This window comes from Siphateles boraxobius, unplaced genomic scaffold (assembly GCF_051911475.1).
Source record: "Siphateles boraxobius isolate OS27281-9 unplaced genomic scaffold, OSU_SipBor_1 10, whole genome shotgun sequence".
NCBI lineage: Eukaryota > Metazoa > Chordata > Actinopteri > Cypriniformes > Leuciscidae > Siphateles > Siphateles boraxobius.
This window is the reverse complement of record NW_027508700.1, coordinates 501,011-523,284: the sequence shown is the minus strand read 5'-3', so window position 1 is coordinate 523,284 and position 22,274 is coordinate 501,011. Positions and strand designations below refer to the sequence as shown.

Sequence of the window (22,274 nt, the reverse complement as noted above, 5' to 3'; positions counted from 1 at the left end):
ATGTTATTGAGGCTGTCAATGCTTTTATTCTGTTATTAATCCTAATGTAAGTGTAGATTGACCTTTTTGTTTGCAGAGGGAAACAGTTTATCACTGGTTTTTGGATTGTAACAGACTGTGCTCTTTCTTTCGGTTGTTACAACAATTGTTAATGAGGTTTGGAGAAAAAGCATTTGTTTATTCATAAACATCATTCTAACAATAAACAGACCCACCAATATCACATATTATAAACTAATTTATTTGTAAATTTATTGAATATTAATTTATCATCTTTCAAAAATATTAATAGAATAACAGAGAAGAATAACAAGAAGAGGACCAGCTATTACATCACAAGCTGAAGATAATTAAACTAAACATACTGAACAACACAATGATCCTCAAGAAAGCATTATCATACAACTAGAACATTAAAGATCGTTAAGAATGTTCATATTCTTCCAAACAAACATTTTCACCTTCATTTACTTGCTGAAAATAAACTGTGGTTTTATTCGTCAGTGTTTGGTGGTTCAGGACTGGGATTCGTCTCTTTCACTCCTTTCTCTTTCTCTGCGCTGTCTGTCACTCCTTTCTCTTTCTCTGCGCTGTCTGTCACTCCTTTCTCTTTCTCTGCGCTGTCTGTCACTCCGTTCTCTTTCTCTGCGCTGTCTGTCACTCCTTTCTCTTTCTCTGCGCTGTCGTTCCCACTGACTCCTGTGTTTTCTTTAGCATTCGTGTTTATGAGAGGAGAGTCTTCAACCGTAGTTAGATTTGCTTCATCTGGGGGAAGCTCTTCAGGACGCTTTCGTTTAAAAAACCCACACTACACACAAACACACATACAGATTGGCTTGAGGATTTGAGAGGTGAATGATGACATCATGTGTGAGGTGATCTGATTGGTTCTTACCTTCAGCAGCAGGATCAATATGACAATGAGTAGGATGACCCCGCCCCCTGCACCAGTGCACACGATCAGCATTAGACTGGGTGGAACGACAAACTCCACCTTCACTGCAATCTGAGAGGAACAGAGAGAAACTCATCACAACCAACTCTACAAACGTTGATCATCTTTAAATGATGGATGGAGGAGTGAGATGTGGGTACCTGTGATTTGTGAGGGTCGTCCTGCGGAGTGAAGAGGAAATAGTTAGAAATATGACGGAGCAGTGTCTGTATCTGTAATACTGTAACAGTGACGTCAGTCATGAACTCCTGCAGGTCTGTGGTGAGAATTCAGGTTGACACTGACAATCACAAGCTGATCAGCACAAGCACAACATCAGTTATGGCAAGGGGACAGATTTCTGTGACTCATCACCTTCAGGCCGGTCGACGTCTGGTTGTAGCGGCTTCTGTTGTAGTGGAGCTCGGCGCTGAAGTCCAAGACAAAATCCTCTCTGAACTCGTGGAAGGAGTATCTCTACAGCAGAAGAAACAGAGTCTGATTTCAGAGTTACTCCATCTTAAACTGGTGTTTGTCTGTGTTCGTCACTCACGCTCTCGTATTTCTTCACGTTCTGGAGAGCTGCGTCCGCAATCAGGATGAAGTGAACTACTGAAGATTTCTGCAGATCAAACTGGACACACTCGAACTCCACCCAATGACCGTCCTGAAACATCAACACAACACTGAGAACTGAAACACTGACACCAATAAAACAGAGAATCAACTGAACTAAACAGATGAAATCCAACAGACAGAAGATGCGTTTACTGTGACTGCTTGTGATCGGATCTTAAAGGGATCAATCACCCAAAAATTATCATTCATTGTTTGTTCAGCCTCATGTTGTTTGAAACATGTTTAATGAATATTGCTTTTTAAATAACCTTCCTAATCAGTTTAATCTCCTCAGAATGCCAGATAGCTTAGAAGAACTTGATGTTGCAACAGAAACTATTGACTCTCTCTCTTTTCCAGCACTTTAGACACAGTTGCTCCATTAAAGAAAATATTCCAACGCCGTGGTACAACGAGCACACTCGAGCCCTCAAGAGAGCCGCCAGAAAAATGGAGCGAAACTGGAAGAAAACAAAACTAGAGGGGTTTCGCATTTCTTGGATTCGCATTTCTAACAAACTGCTAGATCGGCTGGTTTTCGACTCTTTTTGAAAAAAACAAACACAACCCTAGGTATTTATTTGATACAGTGGCTAAATTAACGAGAAGCTTAAACTTCAGACGTGTCCAAGCAGCACAGCAGTAATGACTTTATAAACGTCTTTACTAGCAAGATTGATTATATTAAGGAGAAAATTATAACTATGCAACCATCAACTACAGTATCACATCAAGCAGTTCATTTTAGGAAAAATTCCATTCATTCATTGCAATAGGAGAGGAAGAATTGACCTCTTTAAATCATCAAAATCGACATCATGTATGTTAGACCCAATACCGACTAAGCTACTTTCTAGTATCTGTAAAACCGCATTCTTCCATCTTAAAAATATATCTAAACTACGTCATATACTCTCATTGACAAATGCATAACAGTTAGTTCATGCGTTCATGACATCAAGGCTAGATTATTGTAATGCTCTACTGGGTGGTTGCCCTGCACGCTTATTAAACAAACTACAGCTAGTTCAAAACGCAGCCGCTCGAGTTCTTACCAGAACCAGGAAGTATGACCATATTAGCCCGGTTCTGTCAACACTGCATTGGCTCCCTATTAAACATCGTATACATTTTAAAATATTGCTGATTACTTACAAAGCACTAAATGGTTTAGCTCCCCAGTACTTGAGCGAGCTCTTAACGCATTATAGTCCTTCACGTCTATTGCGATCTCAAAGTTCTGGCCAGTTGATAATACCTAGAATATCACTGCTTTGAAACAATATTTTTTAAAAAGCGCTATATAAATAAAGGTGACTTGACATGACATGAGAGTGAGTAAATTATGACAGATTGATCATGTTTTGGGTGAACGATCCCTTTAACAGCAGCTGTAAAAGGGTCTATGATCCCTTACCTGCGGTTTGATGAATCCACACGGCTCTGCTGAGTTCTGTAGAGAAGAACAGAAGATGCTTATTCAGCAAAACACATGCTGGTTTGATGGTATGAGCTGATGAACGAGTGACGCACCTCCTGCATGCTGAAGATCTGAGAGGTTAAAATCACATGTGTAGTTTGACAGGACAGCGTGAGCTTGAGCGACACCGGCAGATCTTTAACACCCAGATTCTCCACCTGTGGACACAAACACACAGACACACAGCAATCTGATTGTATCAAGCCCAAAACAACACGATGAAGCTGTTGATGTGTGTTTGACTCTCTGACCTTGTAGACGATTTTGAGAGGTTTAGGACCTCTGTCCTCCAGAGAGAAGTTCATATACGTCACAGATTCTTCAGCCGCTCTGACAAACACAATATAATACAACTGATAGTGCAACCCTAACAGGTAATAACACTGTTTAGACAGAACAGAGAAGGATGTTTAGATGTAGAGCTTTCAATCATTCAGAGATGAAGAGCAGAAACAGAAGAAAATAAATTAAATAAATGCCACTCACAGACTGATCGCCAGATCAACAGCAAACTGAACCGGGACGCTCCTCCTCACCACCGGATCGCTGATGTTTCCATTATTATCACTGTGAACAAACATACAGAAGTTACTCATGACTGAACATGAAATCATTCTTCATAACCTGGAACATTTTCACTTCATCTCTGCTGAACATTACTATTATGAAACAGCCCTGAAAACAAACAAATCTGTCAAATTCAGGCTCATTCACCTGTTAGCTGTGATCATCATCTCCATCCTGTTGGACCAGTCGTAATCCCATTTCGCCACACGAAAGGTTGCCAGAAACTGAGTCTAGAAGACAGTAGAAATCACAGATGTTTGTAGCATTGCCAAGACATTGGTTGAAAAACATTAACCTCGTTATCATCTCTCACATATTTTTGACCTCTAGAATGTAAAGAGAGAATGGTCATTTTCGGGGTGAACTGTCCCTTTAAGAGAAGCGAGCGGACCGGAGAGCGAGCGCGTTCCCGTGAAACTAAAACAGACGTTATTCCTCTGAGAATCTCCGCAGGATCCGTTACTAGTTTCAGGTAATTTACACATATATTCCTTTGATTTACAGATATATCTATTATTCTTTTACAGAGTAAAAGACTTGGGAAAGACATAATATATGGCATATATTAATGTGACCGAGACCCAGTAGCACTGACTCTGACAGGAGCGGAAATTAACGTTCAAAAATACCACCAAAATCTACCTAAGTAATATAACACTAGCAAGAGTTTCAAAAATAACAAATTGATAATGATTTTATGCAAGAAAGTTCATAATAAGTGGTTCATATTTTAAACACAATATTGGCAATATTCATTTTGATCCATTTCACCAACGAATGTCGTTAAAAACAAAGTCACAGAACCGGTGCAGGTCTCCTAGCAACAGCAGAGTTCGAATGAATCGCAGTTTTGAACGAATCAAAGATTAAATGAATCACTCATTAAGACAGCGACTTGGCGCCACCTATTGGCGAATTTAGTTTTAGATCGAAAAAGTATAATGTACGTTTTTGTTCCATGTCAAAGTACTATATTGAAAATGTAATTTTTCAAAGATAATTTAATCATTTTAATTATGCCATTGTAACTGCAGTGTAAATGCATATGCCACCTTTGAGCTGTATTAAACAGTCTGAGTAAATACATATAAATGCCACTTCTGAGCCACTTCTACAGCGCAAACATGGATTATGTTGATACCAATTTCATTTTATAATAGCATTTTAATTTAAGTAATTGATTACATTTAAAAATCTTACATAAAATATGACACATAAAAAATGTCCCCTCATAAATGTAAAAAAAATGTTTCATTTCTGCCACTGCCTTGTGACTGTGTTAATTCATCTCCTCATGCTGATAGAGATGTGAAAGTGCTTCTGCATGTTCATCTGTTGTTACATGAGGAAAGATACTACTGTCTGTCAGTGTGTGTGTGTGTGTGTGTGTGTGTGTGTGTGTGTGTGTGTGTGTGTGTGTGTGTGTGTGTGTTACCGTGGTGCCGCTGCGGTACACTGGTAGATTGATACTGCAGGTGGTTCTGTTCATAGCACCGCTGTCACGATCACCACAGCTGCTTCGAGTCCGGCTGGGCTGTTTGTTGAACACACACACACACACACACACAATGCCTCGATGCAGTAATAAACCATAATCGATTATAGTACTGACGTTTCTCTGACGTCATTCGTAGCATGTGAACTTGGAAACACAAGAGCTGAAAACACAAAAGCGAGTAATAAAAAATGAACCCACTATTTTAACATTTACAATGTGCGAGTGTGTGTGTGTGTGTGTGTGTGTGTGTGTGTGTGTGTGTGTGTGTGTGTGTGTGTGTGTGTGTGTGTGTGTGTGTGTGTGTGTGTGTGTGTATGTTTATATGTACAGATATATCTGCCTATGCAGCAGCTTGTTTTCTCACTCAGCATCATGTGTAAATATGGTTGTATTGTCTATTTCTTCCATTAACCTGTGCAACTCTGCAGGGTCAAAAGTGCTTTATAAATGTATAGTAATAGTCTCTTTCAGCTGTTGCACAAATGTGCTCCAAACTCATATAGAGCGGCTGGGAAAGCTGTGCAACTGTGGCATTGGCTGTACAGCCTTGAACTATCTGAAAAGATGGTCTGCACTTTCCTCATGTCTTGTCTCCTGCTTTGTTGGGGGGTTAATTCATGTATGTTACATGTGCAGGAGCAGCAGAAGCATGTCTTAAATGCTCACAGCAATGTCTGTGAATGTATTTTGCAGAAGCAAGTCTTGGTACTTGCTCTACAGCAGCGTAGCAAATCTATTCCACCAAGACCAAATGCGTCAACATTTCCATATCCATTACCATTGCAATCTCTATTACCATTCCAATCTCCCGAGAGTTGTCGTGACAGAAATATATTTCTTAAAAATTGCAGTAGGCTATATTCACATCATACTTAATGTATTAAAAAGTGACAAGACTTATTTGAGTAGCAGAATGAAATCTGATCTAGTCTGTTGAGAGTTTATCAGTCAATTATATCGCATGTATAGGTACAGTAGCCTATACTTCAGCTGATATTTAGATATTAATGCCAAAAGCATTTTCAGAAGGTTTTTTCAGTTGTTGACAGTCCTTAGTGTGACGTGTGGACAGCGGTACCTTAATGGTGTCAAATTTTGAGAGCGAGAGGCCTTCTGGGTAGTGCAGCACTATGCTGGTGTTGAAGGAGTCGTCGCCTGGGTTGGCCAGCGATACGAGGACAGTGAAATGAGCTTGATTCACCACCACTAACGTGTCGTTCCTGAAGAACAAACCAAACGCAGAATCTTCATCACATTCTCATGTTTAATTCAAATCAAGAAGAATGGAAATATTCAGGAGCATTTACAGACATATTTCACATTAGTATCATGTCTGATGTATCTATCAGTGGTTTCTCACGTAAAACTGAAGTTCAGCTTCAGATCGGCCACACAGCTGTTATTTGAATTACAGTTCCTTTGAAACGGCACCTAATAACATACAAAACAGAAACTTTTATAGAGCTTTTGAATGTTGCAGAAACTTTATACAGTAAAGCTGAAGGACCTGATATTTATAGACAGAGAAAGACATGTATTTAACAAGCCTATAGTGTATAAATTGTGATGTCAGAAGTTCAGCTCACCTCGACATACTCCTTTGTCCTACTGTGAATGTCAAGGATAGCCGTGGAGTTTCCAGAAAGCATCTCGGTTTGTGAGAAATTGATTTGTATCTTCAGCGGAGACACTGTGTCTGTAATGCATTTCTAAAATAAAAATATAATTTGCTGTTAAACCGAAGCTGCTGCGATTGGCTGAAGCTGTGATAGATGAAACGTACTGGCATGAAGATGGGGAAGCTGAAACAGGAGATCCCAGAATCCAGCCGGATGAACTTCTGCAGAGTCTTGGATGACGGATCACTCTGATAGAAGAATCCTCGATTGATTCTTCTCATCACATCAACATTCAGGTTCAGAGAAACATTCAGGTTCTTCTCGAGAGATCCTGAGAGAGATGAGAGGAGTAAGTCATATGGAGGCCATGCTCTTCATGTGACAGAGACTCTGAGATGTCTTTGACGTTACCACTGCTACTGGTCCGCTCCTTCACCGTGAAACACGAAGTGAGATTAAACGCATTAAACTTTTCGTCACCCGGGCATTCAAAGTAGATCAGACTGATTTCATTGGGACTGAAACTGAGCTGCGCAGATACAGACATCACAGGCCGAGCCCTGAGAAGAGAGAGAAGAGAGTTAATAGCTAATGATACAGTGAGACTAACTGGGCCTAGAAAAACTTGACCAACTCAAACTGATAGTTAGTTTGCTCAAATCATTGCATTAATTCTCCAAACTAAAGGTTCAATTACAAACAGGCTCTGTTTGAGTGCAGTCACTTTAGTGGCCAGAATTCATAAATGAGACGTTGTGTTTAGACTGTAAGAGAATCTTTCCATCATTTTGTAAATGTGTTGTGAAATGTCCTACTTGAGCAGCACGATCCCTCCTTTAGCTCCGATCACGACATCTGTCAGATTATCATCGCTCATGTCCATCTGACCGGACAGAGACACTCCAAACTGCTGCAGACCAGGCAGAACCGAGTGTGCTGGGATCCGCTGAACACACACACACACACACACACACACACACACACACAGATCTACTGTGCTAAAGCGGTTCCTCATTGTACACGTTTATCCTGCCATGTCTTTCTGTTTATCTGAGAAGATTGGGCTCGTCTGGGATTCTGGGTTAAACTGGGCACAAACACAGTGTTTGGGATTGAGGGAACTAAAGCAAACTCTCACCTGAGGAGCGTGTTCAGTGTTTATTCCATGTGTCCTGTCGCCCAGGTAGATGTAGACGACTCCCTCCCCTTCGTTCTCAAGCGGAGCCCCGACTGCCACATCTGACAGGCCGTCCCCATTCAGGTCCTTTAGTGAAGCCAGAGATGCAGCAAATCTTCCGGTGTTTGACTCATTCAGTGTCTTCTGAAAATACTACAGAGAGAGAGACCATAAACTTTATTCGTCTGCACATGACCAGCGCCAAAACAATGTATTTCCATGACTTAAATGCGATAGTCCGTCACCGGGAACCTATTACAATGGCAATCCCCTCGGAGCAGGGTTGGACAACTTCGTTCCTGGAGGGCCACTATCCACAGCTCCAACCCTAATCAAACACACCTGAACCAGCTAATCAATGTTTACAGGATAACTAGAAAGCCACGGGCAGGAGAGTGTTTTATCAGGTTTGGAGCCAAACTCTGCAGGACAGTTTCCCTCCAGGACCGAAGTTGCCATCGCTGCACTAGAGTAACGTATTGGTGATGACTAGCAACCTTCCAGTCACAGGCCCTGAACATTAACCACATGTGTTTCTGTACTTATTAATGGAGAATATTGTGAATCTGTCCATACCTCCTCTGATAAAGCGTAGACGTACAGCCTCCCTTCTGCCCTCAGCCGAGACTGGTGAAATAACGGAGCTCCGACCAGAAGGAAATCTGACTCTCCATCCGAGTCCACATCCAACAGATTCAGAGACGCACCAAAATACGAGCCAATCTGATGCCAAAAATGAATCAAAATTAATGTAATTGCACTCTAGCATGATCTTTATAGCCTGATGTTCACAGAAGAAATATGAAAACAACATGTTCCACTAACACTTCACAAACAGTCACACAATACTTCCTGCCTCCATGTTGAACACTAGAAACTGAAGCGGTCTATGCAGAAATGATTTGACTTTTTTACCTGTTTTATACACCGATGTAGAGCTCATAATGTAAGTGAAATACTTGTTATTACTGATAATTAAAACTTACAAAATGCTAAATATCATATGAGGTCATCTGAATTTATAATATTCAGAATAACTTATTCAGTTAGCCCTATTTTATTTATTGAAATAGCCTAGATGTAATACTTTAATTCTGTTAACTTTGCTACAGTTAGAATATTACAGCTGATACAGTAAGTGATAGCTAGGGCATTGCTAAGTGGTTGCTAACTAGCTGCTAGAGTGTTGCTAGGTGATTGCTTGGATGTTTTGGGTAATTTGTTGGGTGGTTGCTTTGCAGTTGCTAGGGGGTGGTTACTAGGGTGTTGCTAGGCAACTGAGTGGTTGGTAGATGGCCGCTGAGGATTTTAAAATGGTTTCAATGGTTTTGCAAGAGTGTTTCTAAGTGGTTGCTTCTTGGTGGACTGTTGGATTTGGGGGGCTCTGCTCTTGCTGATGGAGAGTGTTAATATCATGTCAGAGGATTCTTCTTCACTAACTTGTTCTCCAGCGATGTTCCTCGTCACTGTCCATGTGTTTTCATTCTTGGTGAAGAGGGTCACCAGACCCTTGTGTTCGGCCCGCGGCGCCCCAGAGAACAGAAGAGAGACGCCGCCTCTCATTCCCAGAACAGCAGAGTAACCTGAACATCATCAGCATCATTAAAACATGCACAGACACTTTATCAGACAAGGAATGAACAACAGCTTCAACACACCCATGTACGAGTCTTTACTGACAGATGGATCCTTAATCTCAGTCTCTTTAAATCCAGATCCTGATCCAGTCACTTCATATAGAGATCCACGCCAGTCATTAGATCCAACCGAACCCACAATCAAAGAGTCCTGAAACAAACTCAGCAGTCTCAGCTTCAGTCTCAGCATATTGACACATTACATACAATAATCACCAGAGATTCTTAAAAACAGCTCTTGGGATCTGATTGGCTTCTTTACGCAATTTTTCAGAGTCTACAGTGGGGGAAATAAGTATTTGACCCCTTGCTGATTTTGCAGGTTTGCCCACTTACAAAGAATGCAACGATCTATAATTTTAATCATATGTACATTCTAACAGTGAAAGACAGAATCCCAAAGAAAATTCCCAAAAATCACATCATATGAATTTATTTTAATTGATAACCATCTGATGAGGAAAAACAAGTATTTTACCCCCTGGACAAACAGCATGTTAATGTTTTCAATTGGATTCAGGTCTGGAGACTGGCTAGGCCACTCCAGAACCTTGATGTGCTTCTTCTTCAGACACTCTTTTGTTGCTTTGGCGGTATGCTTAGGGTCGTTGTCGTGCTGAAACACCCATCCTCGACCCATCTTCAGCTCTCTCACTGAGGGAAGGAGATGTTGGTCCAGAGTTCCACGATACATGGCCCCGTCCATCCTCCCCTCAATACGATTGAGTTGTCCCATCCCCTTGGCTGAAAAAAACCCCGAAGCATGATGTTTCCACCACCATGCTTGACGGTGGGGATGGTGTTCTTTGGGTTGTACTCGGTGTTCTTTGCCCTCCAAACACGACGAGTGAGTTGAGACCAAAAAGTTCTATTTTGGTCTCATCTGACCACATCACCTTCTTTCAGGCCACTTCTGAGTCGTCCAGGTGGTGAATGGCGAACTTCATGCGGGCCTGTACATGTTTCTTCTTGAGCAGGGGGACCTTGCGTGCGCTGCAGGATTTCAATCCATGATGGCGTAGTGTGTTACCAACCGTTTCTTTTGTAACTGTGGTCCCAGCTGCCTTCAGTTGATTCATCAGTTCCACCCTTGTGGTTTTGGGATGATTCCTCACCGTTCCCATGATCAGGGACACCCCACGAGGCGAGATCTTGTGTGGAGGCCCAGACCGAGGGAGGTTGGCGGTGGTGCGGTGCTTCTTCCATTTCCTGATAACTGCACCGACAGTTGATCTTTTCTCTCCAAGTTGCTTTCCGATTCTCTTGTAGCCCATCCCAGCCTTATGCAGATCAACAATCTTGTCCCTGATGTCCGTAGAAAGCTCTTTGGTCTTGCCCATGGTGGTGATGTTGGATGCTGGTTGTTTGGGTGTTGACAGGTGTCTTTTATACAGGTAACAAGGTGAGGCAGGTGTATTTGATGTAGATAATTGGTTGGGATTGGGGCTGTGTCTTAAAGAAAGACTAACTGGCTTGTAGGAGCCAGAATACTTGCTGTTTGGTAGGGGGTCATATACTTGTTTTTCCTCATCAGATGGTTATCAATTTTTATAAATTCATATGATGTGATTTTCTGGAATTTTCTTTGGGATTCTGTCTTTCACTGTTAGAATGTACATATGATTAAAATTATAGATCGTTGCATTCTTTGTAAGTGGGCAAACCTGCAAAATCAGCAAGGGGTCAAATACTTATTTCCCCCTATGTATGTATGAGATCAGTGGTGCTCTGGTTTTACTTCAGGAACCAGATTTTACATCAAGTGGCAACCCAGTATTGATTATTGTATTGTAAATTTCTCAATCAGCTCGCTATAGTGTATCACCCATTTCTACGGCCGTCACAGAGTCGTAATTGCTCCAGGGCACTTGATGCATTCACAACCTACACATTCCCACAATGCACCAATCAGCAGCATTTTGTGAGATTCTATTAACTACTTTAATACAATAACATGAACTATTCCTTATAAGAAATTGTCTTTTTTTGACCTTGTGGTAGAGGACACTGAATCCACTCTGCGATAACTCTTTCTGTCTGTCTTTGCTGTGTGCGTCCTTTGACCCTGAAACCACAGAAGGAAAACTCTTAAAATCATCAGTGGATTCCTCATTAGGTGCTTTTATTTAAAACATTATACAGTATGTCCATTTTCTTTACGCCTGCATTTTACCTTCAATGTTGTAGATCTTTTTTTGCAGGTTGTCAAGAAGTCCTTCGAGTCCATTGTAGTCTTGAATGTAGAAGGTGTTGTTTATTTTTGGTTCTGAAGCCAGATGAGTGAGTCTGGTTAGGTCAACTTTTCCCACCTGACATGAACAAAAATGTCATTAAGTCTGACTGTGCAAAAACACTTTTAAAAACATATGTATTGAAACAGCCCAATATGTAAAACATAATTTATTGAACTTGAATGTTTGTTCTTGAAAAATTGAAACAAACATTTTTATTGAGCACTCTCTTTTGCCAAAGTTTGCCATTGGTCAGTTTATCAGATATTCCGCCCTAAAGTCACGTGGTTGTTTGACAAGTTGACATGTCAGGCAGCACAAACAAACCACACTGTCACAGAGTTTCAACCCTTAGGAGTCAAACTACCAGTGACTGATTACAGTGACTCACCCCAATGATGAAGCGGAGGATATTTTGCTCATCGCATGTGTTGAGGACATTATCATTATCATTATCAGTGGGGTCTCCATCTGTGATGATCACCAGGGCTTTCTGAGCGCTGAGATCGGCTCCAGACAACACGCTATTCAGGAGATTCTTTCTGGTGATGGAATAAATCATAAATAATGACACAAATTTTTGATCAGTCTCAACATGCCGCTTTTGTTTCCACACCAATGTCTTTTTAACTTATAATTTATAGAACGACAAATGTCCAACTCCAGTGTGTTTAACAGACCAGAACAAAAGAGCAAAACTACAGAAATAACCATCTTTAAGACTGTTCAAGACTGTTTCTCTTAAAGTTTAAATTTAGTGAACATTTGTAAACATATGAAGGTTTCACTCACAAGACATAGTTTATTGCTCCGTGTGTGTTTGTGAGTGCTTTCATGTGACTCTCTTTCATGAGTTTGTCTTCAGCAGAGCCATTCTGATAGTCGTTGAAGTCAAACACAGTTGTGAATTTAGTTGCAAACTGGACAGCAGCAAACTGACACACAGAAAGACAAACAACAAGCACACGTGCCATTAATATCATTAGCAAACTATAGACCATTACATGTCAATATTTCCACATTAATAGTGGTGGATTGATTTACCTTTATGGATGAGTTTGAAAGCTTTCTCATAACATCTTTAATGAATTTTTTGTTCATTTCAAACTCGCGTGATTTCATACTGCTGGATCCGTCAAAGAGAAACACCAGATTGACTTCTCTCTTCGTGCATTCTGCAGAAATACCACAAGATATGGAAACACATTGTTATGCCAACTTCTTTTAGCAATCAAACCATAAATTATTGACAAGATGGCAAAAAAAATCCATATATTTCCCTAAAGTAACATAATATCATAATAAAGATAATATCTTTAATGCTGTCTTCAGTCTTTGAGTTGTCAATAATCATCACACCAACTGGAATGTTAGTAAGAACGCAACACATGGTTTACAGTATTAAAGACTGAAATAGTTAAACTGCATTCAGTGTTAAAAGTGTCGTTATCCGCTGGTTTCAGTGTCAGACTCGTCAGACCTTGGTGAGCGGCGGTGAAGTTTGAGACGGCCTGTAAACTGCTGTTGAACTGGACGCAGACGCCGTTCAGATACGCGTTTCCGTCACACTCATGAGGAAGATACGGACTGCAGCTCTGAGAAAGAGACACAATATCTTAAACATCAGGAGGATCAAATCACACAAACATTCTTCAATAGTTTCTATAAACTATTTTAAAAAACCCAATTCCCATCTTTTATTTACCAAATGCATTTTTTTTTAACAGGGACAATACACTAGGCATTGTACACAACCGAAGCCGTGTACATAGGGCATATCGCGTAAAGCTAGTTTGCAGCCCGCCTCCCTGGTTAGGCTTTTACTAAAATCAAAACATCCAAAAAAAAAAAAAAAACACAATCATCACGAAAAACAAAGCAAATATAAATACACACATGTATACATGTGTTTATATGTTGTACCCAAACAAATCAACTATGGCATATTGACATACCTAAACACATCAACTTTACAAACAACTTCATAAAAATAACGTAACTAATCTAAAAAGACTCAATATTCACATCGCTGTATAGATTTCAGCCATTGTTTCAGCTTTCTAGAGAAAACTGTGAGTCCTGGTTGGAACTTTAGATCTACAGTGTTCTATGGTGTTCCATAGATATTAATTATAATTCTGTCACCATTTACTCTTCCTCTGTCAGGGGTTGCTGTGTGATAATCTAATGAATGAGATGCTGTCACAGAATGGATGGAGACTTTTAATGAACACCAAGAGATGAATGTACACCACACAACTAACATAACGTTAACACAAGACCATCACCTGTAGAATCGGAGCGCTTATATTCACAGAGGAAGATAATCAAAGATCCAGAAACTAAACAAGACAGAGAAACTAAACATAACCGTGACACAACTCCCCCCAGCCCCTGAAGGGAGACAGCAGAGACCAGGCAGAGGAACTGGATGGATTTGACAGTGGGAGAGGGCGGCTGTGCGGGATCATCTGCGACGAAGGACACTTTGGGTTGGACGACAAAGAAATGATGCTGGATGACAAAGATGACATGAAACTGGGCTTAACTAGCGATGAATGAGATGACTTGGAACTGGATGGGGTCAGCGGTGACTGTAGCATAGCAAACTGGGCTCTGGCTCCTCTGATATCATGTGGGCTCTGGCTTCCAGTCAGTGGTGGGCTCTTGCTCGTTTTGGGCATGGCTGATGGATGGCTGGGCTCTGGGTCCAGAGTGATATGATAGAATAGACAGCGAGCGGCAAGGATAGTGAGTTCGGCACATGCCAGATCGGGAAAGTCCCTCGAGTGATCCTTGAGGGAGTGGTCTAGCAGAAGTAGGTAGACTGTGGGGATATACATTATTATATTCACCATTTAAATCTTGTCTGAGGTCTCATGTTCTGTCAGGCTGTGTGATAATCCAAAGAAATGAGATGAGTGATGCAGAATGAATGAAGACTTTTAATGAACACCAAGAGATAAATGTACACCACACAACTTACATAACATTAAAGTAAGACCATGAACTGAAGAAACATGACAACTAATAAATAACTTGTAAAAACAGACAATAAAACCTATGATCAGAAACTTAACAAGACAGAGAAACTAAACATGACCGTGACACCTCTGAAGTTCAATTCCAGACTTTTACTCATGCTCGATTGCTTTTGTCCGCCTCGCTGCCTGCTGTGAGCTGTGAGTTTGTTTGCGTCGTGGCTGTCTAAGCCTCGTATTAGCTTCGTATTTCCTTCTGTTTTTCCGTATTTCTCTCTTTATTCTGTTCTGAACCATCATTTAACTCATAATTACAACTCGGACTGTTGGCCATTATACGGCTGGAACCGCAAATACGGTTTGAACATTGGTTGTTGGTCGTAGAGCGAGACACTGCTTCACTGCTGCTCGCCCTGCGATCGACTGCTTTTGTCAGCCTCGTTGCCTGCTGTGAGTTTGTTTGTTTTCCCGTCTATCGTGCGTCACTGTTACAACTCGGACTGTTGGCCATTATACGGCTGGAACCGCAAATACGGTTTGAACATTTGTTGTTGGTCGTAGAGCAAGACACTGCTTCACTGCTGCTCGCCCTGCGATCGACTGCTTTTGTCAGCCTCGTTGCCTGCTGTGAGTTTGTTTGTTTTCCCGTCTATCGTGCGTCTACATTACACCCATACCACTAAAAAGACGGTTTTTACCCAAGACTTGAGTCATAAATTAGTATAAATATTAATAGCATCACTGGTTGCATCATTGCTAACTTACTGTCCATCTGTTAAAATGGCGAATATATCAGGTGTATGTTATTTACCTTTTGGTGCAGATGAGAACAAATCTGAATTGCTCACGGTGCAGTCTGAATTAGAAGCTGTAGAAAAGCAGATCCGTGACCTTCTAGAGAGACAAGCTGAGCTGAGAGACCGGCGTTTAGCTCTTGAAACATCACGCGCTGATGCACACGGATCAGTGATTAACGTTAGTAACCCGCTGACGCCGACCTTGTCTACTCCGTGCGTTTCTCAGCATTGGTCCCGAGCGTCCAGGTCACGATCAGCCATGGTTTCATTCACTCCGGCTCCAACACGCCACCACGAAGCCTGGGTGGTTCCGTGGAAGCCACGAGCCAGGACAAGAATCTTTTCACCCCTACCGGTTTTCGAGATCTCCACTCAGAACCGATTCTCCCCTCTTCGTGAAACGGAACGCGATGCTGTGATCATTCGCGATTCCACCGTCCGACACGCCCACGCTACGTTAGGTAAAAGTAAGGTGCACAGTCACTGCTTTCCTGGTCCTCGTGTTCTCGATATCACTGCGCGGGTAACTGAGATCTTGAACGGTGACGAGCGCGTCGGAGCTGTTGTGCCTTGGTAATATTCTAAGGAAACATGGAATTAGTTTCCATTGTTATGCTGATGACACTCAAATATATATTTCCTCACGGCCAGATGAATACGCTAAATTATCCAAATTGACAGATTGTGTTAATGATATAAAAGATTGGATGACACGTAATTTTCTTTTATTAAATCCAGACAAGACAGAGGTAATACTTATCGGTTCTAAAAAACGTCCACAAAACCCTTCACAGCACGACTTTAACATAGTAGGATGCCCTGTTACTTTATCCGCTACAGTAAAAGACCTGTGTGATATACTAGACCGCAACCTGTCTTTTGAAAAGCATATTTCATATGTTACAAAAACAGCCTTTTTCCACCTTAGAAACATTGCTAAGCTACGTAATATGCTATCAGTCTCTGATGCAGAAAAGTTAGTTCATGCATTCATGACCTCGAGACTAGATTACTGTAATGCTTTATTAGCTGGTTGTCCTGCATCTTCAATAAACAAGCTACAGTTAGTCCAAAATGCAGCCGCTAGAGTTCTTACTAGGTCAAGAAAATATGATCATATAACACCGATTTTATCATCACTTCATTGGTTACCTATAAAGTTCCGTATTAAATACAAGATATTGCTTTTGACTTATAAAGCTCTAAATGGTTTAGCTCCAGTCTATTTAACGTATCTTCTATCGCCTTACAATCCATCGCGCTCTTTAAGATCACTAGATTCGAGGCTTCTGGTCATTCCTAGGATATCCAGATCCACCAAAGGAGGCAGAGCATTTTCACTTTTAGCTCCGAAGCTCTGGAATAGCCTTCCTGATATTGTTCGTAGCTCAGACTCTCTCCCAGTTTAAAACTAGACTGAAGACGCATCTATTTAGCCAGGCATTCATATAAATTTTTTATCTTACAGTTACTGTAAATTCGGCCTCTAGTTCATAAACGCCAGAGGAGAACTGGCCCCCGACTGAGCCTGGGTTCTCCCAAGGTTTTTTTTTCTCCATTGGGTCATTTGATGGGGTGTTAGGACACCATTAGGTCACTGGATGGAGTTTTTCGGTTCCTTGCCACTGTTGCCTTTGGCTTGCTCAGTTGGGGATATTCAAATTAATTAACCAATCATACCATTGATTAGCTTTACCAAACTTGGATGTCTTTTTTTCCAGTAATAAACTAACATTGTTAAGTTGTTTTGATTGATACTGTGAAGCAGCTTTGATACAATCTGTATTGTGAAAAGCGCTATATAAATATATTTGACTTGACTTGACTTGACACCCTCATGTTGTTTCAAATCTGTATGGCATAATAGCTTCAGTCTCAGTTAATTGGAATTGCCTAGAAAACCAGAAGACTGTGATCAGAAGTCAAACACTGAAGTGACTATTGAAGGAAGCTGTTGAACTTACAGTCAAGCGTCCCACAGCATCAGACGACACAGCAGAAGACATGCCGAAGAACCGAGCGCTCTCTGAGCCTGTCAATCATCACCAGAGAGAGAGGGACAGAGAGAGAGAGAGAGAGAGAGAGACAGAGAGAGAGAGAGAGAGAGAGAGAGACTACAGTATGACAGCACAAACTCAAACCACACACAGTCAGATACAGATGAACAATGAAAGTCAACAGAAAGTCAATGACAGATAGTGTGTGTGACGGTGATCATGACAGATAGTGTGTGTGATCATGACAGATAGTGTGTGTGACGGTGATCATGACAGATAGTGTGTGTGTGACGGTGAGGACAGATAGTGTGTGTGACGGTGATCATGACAGATAGTGTGTGTGACGGTGATCATGACAGATAGTGTGTGTGACGGTGATCATGACAGATAGTGTGTGTGACGGTGATCATGACAGATAGGGTGTGTGATGGTGATCATGACAGATAGTGTGTGTGACGGTGAGGACAGATAGTGTATGTGACGGTGAGGACAGATAGTGTGTGTGACGGTGATGACAGATAGTGTGTGTGACGGTGATCATTACAGATAGTGTGTGTGACGGTGAGGACAGATAGTGTGTGACGGTGAGGAAAGATAGTGTGTGTGACGGTGAGGACAGATAGTGTGTGTGACGGTGATCATGACAGATAGTGTGTGTGACGGTGATCATGACAGATAGTGTGTGTGACGGTGAGGACAGATAGTGTGTGTGACGGTGAGGACAGATAGTGTGTGTGACAGTGATCATGACAGATAGTGTGTGTGACGGTGATCATGACAGATGGTGTGTGTGACGGTGATCATGACAGATAGTGTGTGTGACGGTGAGGACAGATCGTGTGTGTGACGGTGAGGACAGATAGTGTGTGTGACGGTGAGGACAGATAGTGTGTGTGACGGTGATGACAGATAGTGTGTGTGGCGGTGAGGACAGATAGTGTGTGTGTCGGTGAGGACAGATAGTGTGTGTGACGGTGAGGACAGATAGTGTGTGTGACGGTGATGACAGATAGTGTGTGTGACGGTGATGACAGATAGTGTGTGTGACGGTGAGGACAGATAGTGTGTGTGACGGTGATGACAGATAGTGTGTGTGGCGGTGAGGACAGATAGTGTGTGTGACGGTGATGACAGATAGTGTGTGTGGCGGTGAGGACAGATAGTGTGTGTGACGGTGATGACAGATAGTGTGTGTGTCGGTGATGACAGATAGTGTGTGTGACGGTGAGGACAGATAGTGTGTGTGACGGTGATGACAGATAGTGTGTGTGACGGTGATGACAGATAGTGTGTGTGACGGTGAGGACAGATAGTGTGTGTGACGGTGATGACAGATAGTGTGTGTGGCGGTGAGGACAGATAGTGTGTGTGACGGTGATGACAGATAGTGTGTGTGGCGGTGAGGACAGATAGAGTGTGTGACGGTGAGGACAGATAGTGTGTGTGGCGGTGATGACAGATAGTGTGTGTGAAGGTGAGGACAGATAGTGTGTGTGAAGGTGAGGACAGATAGTGTGTGTGACGGTGATGACAGATAGTGTGTGTGACGGTGAGGACAGATAGTGTGTGTGACGGTGATGACAGATAGTGTGTGTGACGGTGATGACAGATAGTGTGTGTGACGGTGATGACAGATAGTGTGTGTGAAGGTGAGGACAGATAGTGTGTGTCACGGTGATGACAGATGGTGTGTGTGACGGTGATCATGACAGATAGTATGTGTGACGGTGAGGACTGATAGTGTGTGTGACGGTGAGGACAGATAGTGTGTGACGTGAGGAAAGATAGTGTGTGTGACGGTGAGGAAAGATAGTGTGTGTGACGGTGAGGACAGATAGTGTGTGTGACGGTGAGGACAGATAGTGTGTGTGACGGTGAGGAAAGATAGTGTGTGTGACGGTGAGGACAGATAGTGTGCGTGACGGTGAGGAAAGATAGTGTGTGTGACGGTGAGGACAGATAGTGTGTGTGACGGTGAGGACAGATAGTGTGTGTGACGGTGAGGAAAGATAGCGTGTGTGACGGTGAGGACAGATAGTGTGTGTGACGGTGAGGACAGATAGTGTGTGTGACGGTGAGGACAGATAGTGTGTGTGGCGGTGATGACAGATAGTGTGTGTGACGTGATGACAGATAGTGTGTGTGACGGTGAGGACAGATAGTGTGTGTGACGGTGATGACAGATAGTGTGTGTGTGACGTGATGACAGATAGTGTGTTTGGCGGTGTTGACAGATAGTGTGTGTGACGTGATGACAGATAGTGTGTGTGGCGGTGATGACAGATAATGTGTGTGACAGTGAGGACAGATAGTGTGTGTGGCGGTGAGGACAGATAGTGTGTGTGGCGGTGATGACAGATAGTGTGTGTGACGTGATGACAGATAGTGTGTGGCGGTGAGGACAGATAGTGTGTGTGACGGTGAGGACAGATAGTGTGTGTGACGGTGATACCTGGGTGATACCAGCGCAGAGGTGTGCAGGACTGCAGATCTACTGTACACATATACATTTCACCCGTCGAGTTTCCTTTTAATGGAGCTCCAACGATGATCCTGCCAAAAACACCTTCACGATCAATCAGACCCTCAGAAAACACCCTAGCAACCAGTGTGTGTGTGTGTGTGTGTGTGTGTGTTTGTGAGTGAGAGAGTGTGTGTGTGTGTGTGTGTGTGTGTTTGTGTGTGTGTGTGTGTGTGTGTGTGTGTGTGTGTGTGTGTGTGTGTGTGTGTGTGTGTGTGTGTGTGTGTGTGTGTGTGTGTTTGTGTGTGTGTGTGTGTTTGTGTGTGTGTGTGTTTGTGTGTGTGTGTTTCACTCACTGTTTCCTGTTTTCAAACTCTGACTGATAAACGCTGTAACCAAAGAAATCTTCTGCCGTGCCGTTAAATCTCAGTGGATGTTCAGTGTCGATATTGAAGGCCTCTGAAAGAGACGCTGGAGAAGCGAGAGAGACTGTTGAGACATCAGGACACTTTTGTGAGACTTTTTCATAAAGATTCAGAGTTTCTCTTCCTGTTTGACAGTGTTTCATAAGACGCTGAAACAGCCAAAACTGGAACCACCAACTGAATGACCAGCTTCACCAGCACTAACCAGCACCATAAAAACTCACTTTAGCTCTAGAAGTTCAGTCAAGTCAAGTCATCCTCATTTATATAGCGCTTTTAACAATGTAGATTGTTTCAAAGCAGCTTTACAGAGATAAAGATATAATTTAAGGTAACAGAGATTGGTTTGGTTTTATAGTGGCTCTTGAAAAATGTTTTTTCCAGCTAAAGTTAGTTTTGATTGATTCACTTCCATCTAAATGATAGTTTGTTATTAAATTAGGGGCCGCTAAGACGACACCGTTCTCTCTAAACAGACTTTAAACGTGAACCTGTGATAGACGAATCCGGATCTGATGAAGGAGCATCGCATGGGCACGACGACAACGCATCCCTGAAGTGCCAGCCTCATCAACACTGTGAAGGCCTCATGGACAACTCAACAAACTCGTCTCCATACCAGCGTGATGACTCCGACCCCTAACCAGATGAACTGGATAAATATTGTGAAAGTTCTGACCCAATCTGAGTTCTGACCCAATCTGCCCTCTAACCTGTAATGCTGCCTGAATCATAATCATACACTGTTTGTTCATTGGCCAGAGGAGGACTGAGACTGAGCCTGGGTTCTCCCAAGGTTTTTTCTCTATTCTGTCATTGATGGAGTTTTTGTTAGGCTTAGTTGGGGACATTTAATTTTATATTTAACAATATTAATACAACATTATTTTCCTGTTATCTCTGGAAAGCTGCTTTGAAACAATCAGTATTGTAAAATGCGCTATATAAATAAGTGTGACTTGACAGACAGAGGCATCATTCTTCTGAGTCTGACATTAAATTAAAGAAACAATCACTAACATCAATGTGCAGCAACATCAGGAGAAAAGTGCAGTGTGTGAGAGTGATTGAGTGTGTGTGTGTGTGTGCATGTACACGTGTGAGTTCCTGTCAACATATGTATAGCCACACCACAAAACCACCACACCCTGTTCCCAACACACACACACACACACACACACACACTCACCTCAACTTAATGTAAAAGTTAACGTAAATTTAAAGCAAGCATTCCACAAACACATGTCTCTCACACACATTCATTCATCCAAACACACAATCACTGATCTAAATTAACACAACAGCCTTGTGTTGTTTATTAAGTTCATTATAAGAATTACAGACTAATGCAAATGCAAAAACAAGGAAACTGAACCAATTCTATATTTAATATATAGGTAATATAATTGACCTTTTTATCAGTATTTACTAAATAATAATGTACTTTCTGAATCATTAGAATGTTTGATTGCATCTCTCACCCCACATGAGCAGAATCCCGCCGAGCGTCTTCATCGCTGCTCGTCTGTGACACACATCTTCCTGTTCGTTTCTTCTTGACAAACTCATTTCCTCATTAACACAGTGTTTCTCACCCTCGCAGGACGTGTGTGTGCGCGCGCGCGCATGTGTGTGTGTGTTTCTCACAGATCGAACAGCAAAACTGTACATTAAGTCATGGTGTTTGCAATCGTAGCATCTCTGAGAAACACACATCTGAACTGAAGATCATGTTAGAGAACAAGTTCACAGGAAGGGTGTAGTTAACACTCTCTCACTCTCACTCTCTCTCACTCTCTCTCTCTCTCTCTCTCTCTCTCTCTCTCTCTCTCTCTCTCTCTCTCTCACACAC

The 22,274-nt window shown here is 42.0% G+C and overlaps 1 protein-coding gene across 3 annotated transcripts; it reads right to left on the bottom strand.

The window, feature by feature from the left end:
* Positions 1 to 220: 220 nt before the first annotated feature.
* Positions 221 to 22,208, bottom strand: LOC143746114 (integrin alpha-L-like). 3 transcript variants are annotated; one of them, XM_077237889.1, is made up of 31 exons: positions 21,904 to 22,208; positions 20,354 to 20,468; positions 19,989 to 20,089; positions 17,504 to 17,571; positions 13,242 to 13,356; positions 12,806 to 12,936; positions 12,554 to 12,696; positions 12,153 to 12,303; positions 11,704 to 11,839; positions 11,522 to 11,595; positions 9,552 to 9,681; positions 9,334 to 9,476; positions 8,470 to 8,616; positions 7,855 to 8,046; positions 7,532 to 7,662; positions 7,128 to 7,276; positions 6,881 to 7,047; positions 6,684 to 6,806; positions 6,458 to 6,528; positions 6,176 to 6,317; positions 5,035 to 5,133; positions 3,747 to 3,829; positions 3,519 to 3,599; positions 3,284 to 3,362; positions 3,086 to 3,190; positions 2,970 to 3,005; positions 1,488 to 1,601; positions 1,310 to 1,411; positions 1,096 to 1,116; positions 896 to 1,006; positions 221 to 808 (listed from the first exon to the last, which is right to left on the bottom strand). In XM_077237889.1, the coding sequence occupies exons 1-31, from the start codon at positions 22,136 to 22,138 to the stop codon at positions 494 to 496; spliced, it is 3,810 nt and encodes a 1,269-aa protein (XP_077094004.1). In that variant the 5' UTR covers positions 22,139 to 22,208; the 3' UTR covers positions 221 to 493. The 3 variants fall into 3 exon arrangements, with proteins under 3 accessions (XP_077094004.1, XP_077093997.1, XP_077094012.1); XM_077237882.1 differs by having other exon boundaries at positions 20,354 to 20,486; positions 21,904 to 22,165; XM_077237897.1 differs by lacking the exon at positions 19,989 to 20,089 and having other exon boundaries at positions 17,504 to 17,565; positions 21,904 to 22,164.
* Between the last annotated feature and the right edge of the window lie 66 nt (positions 22,209 to 22,274).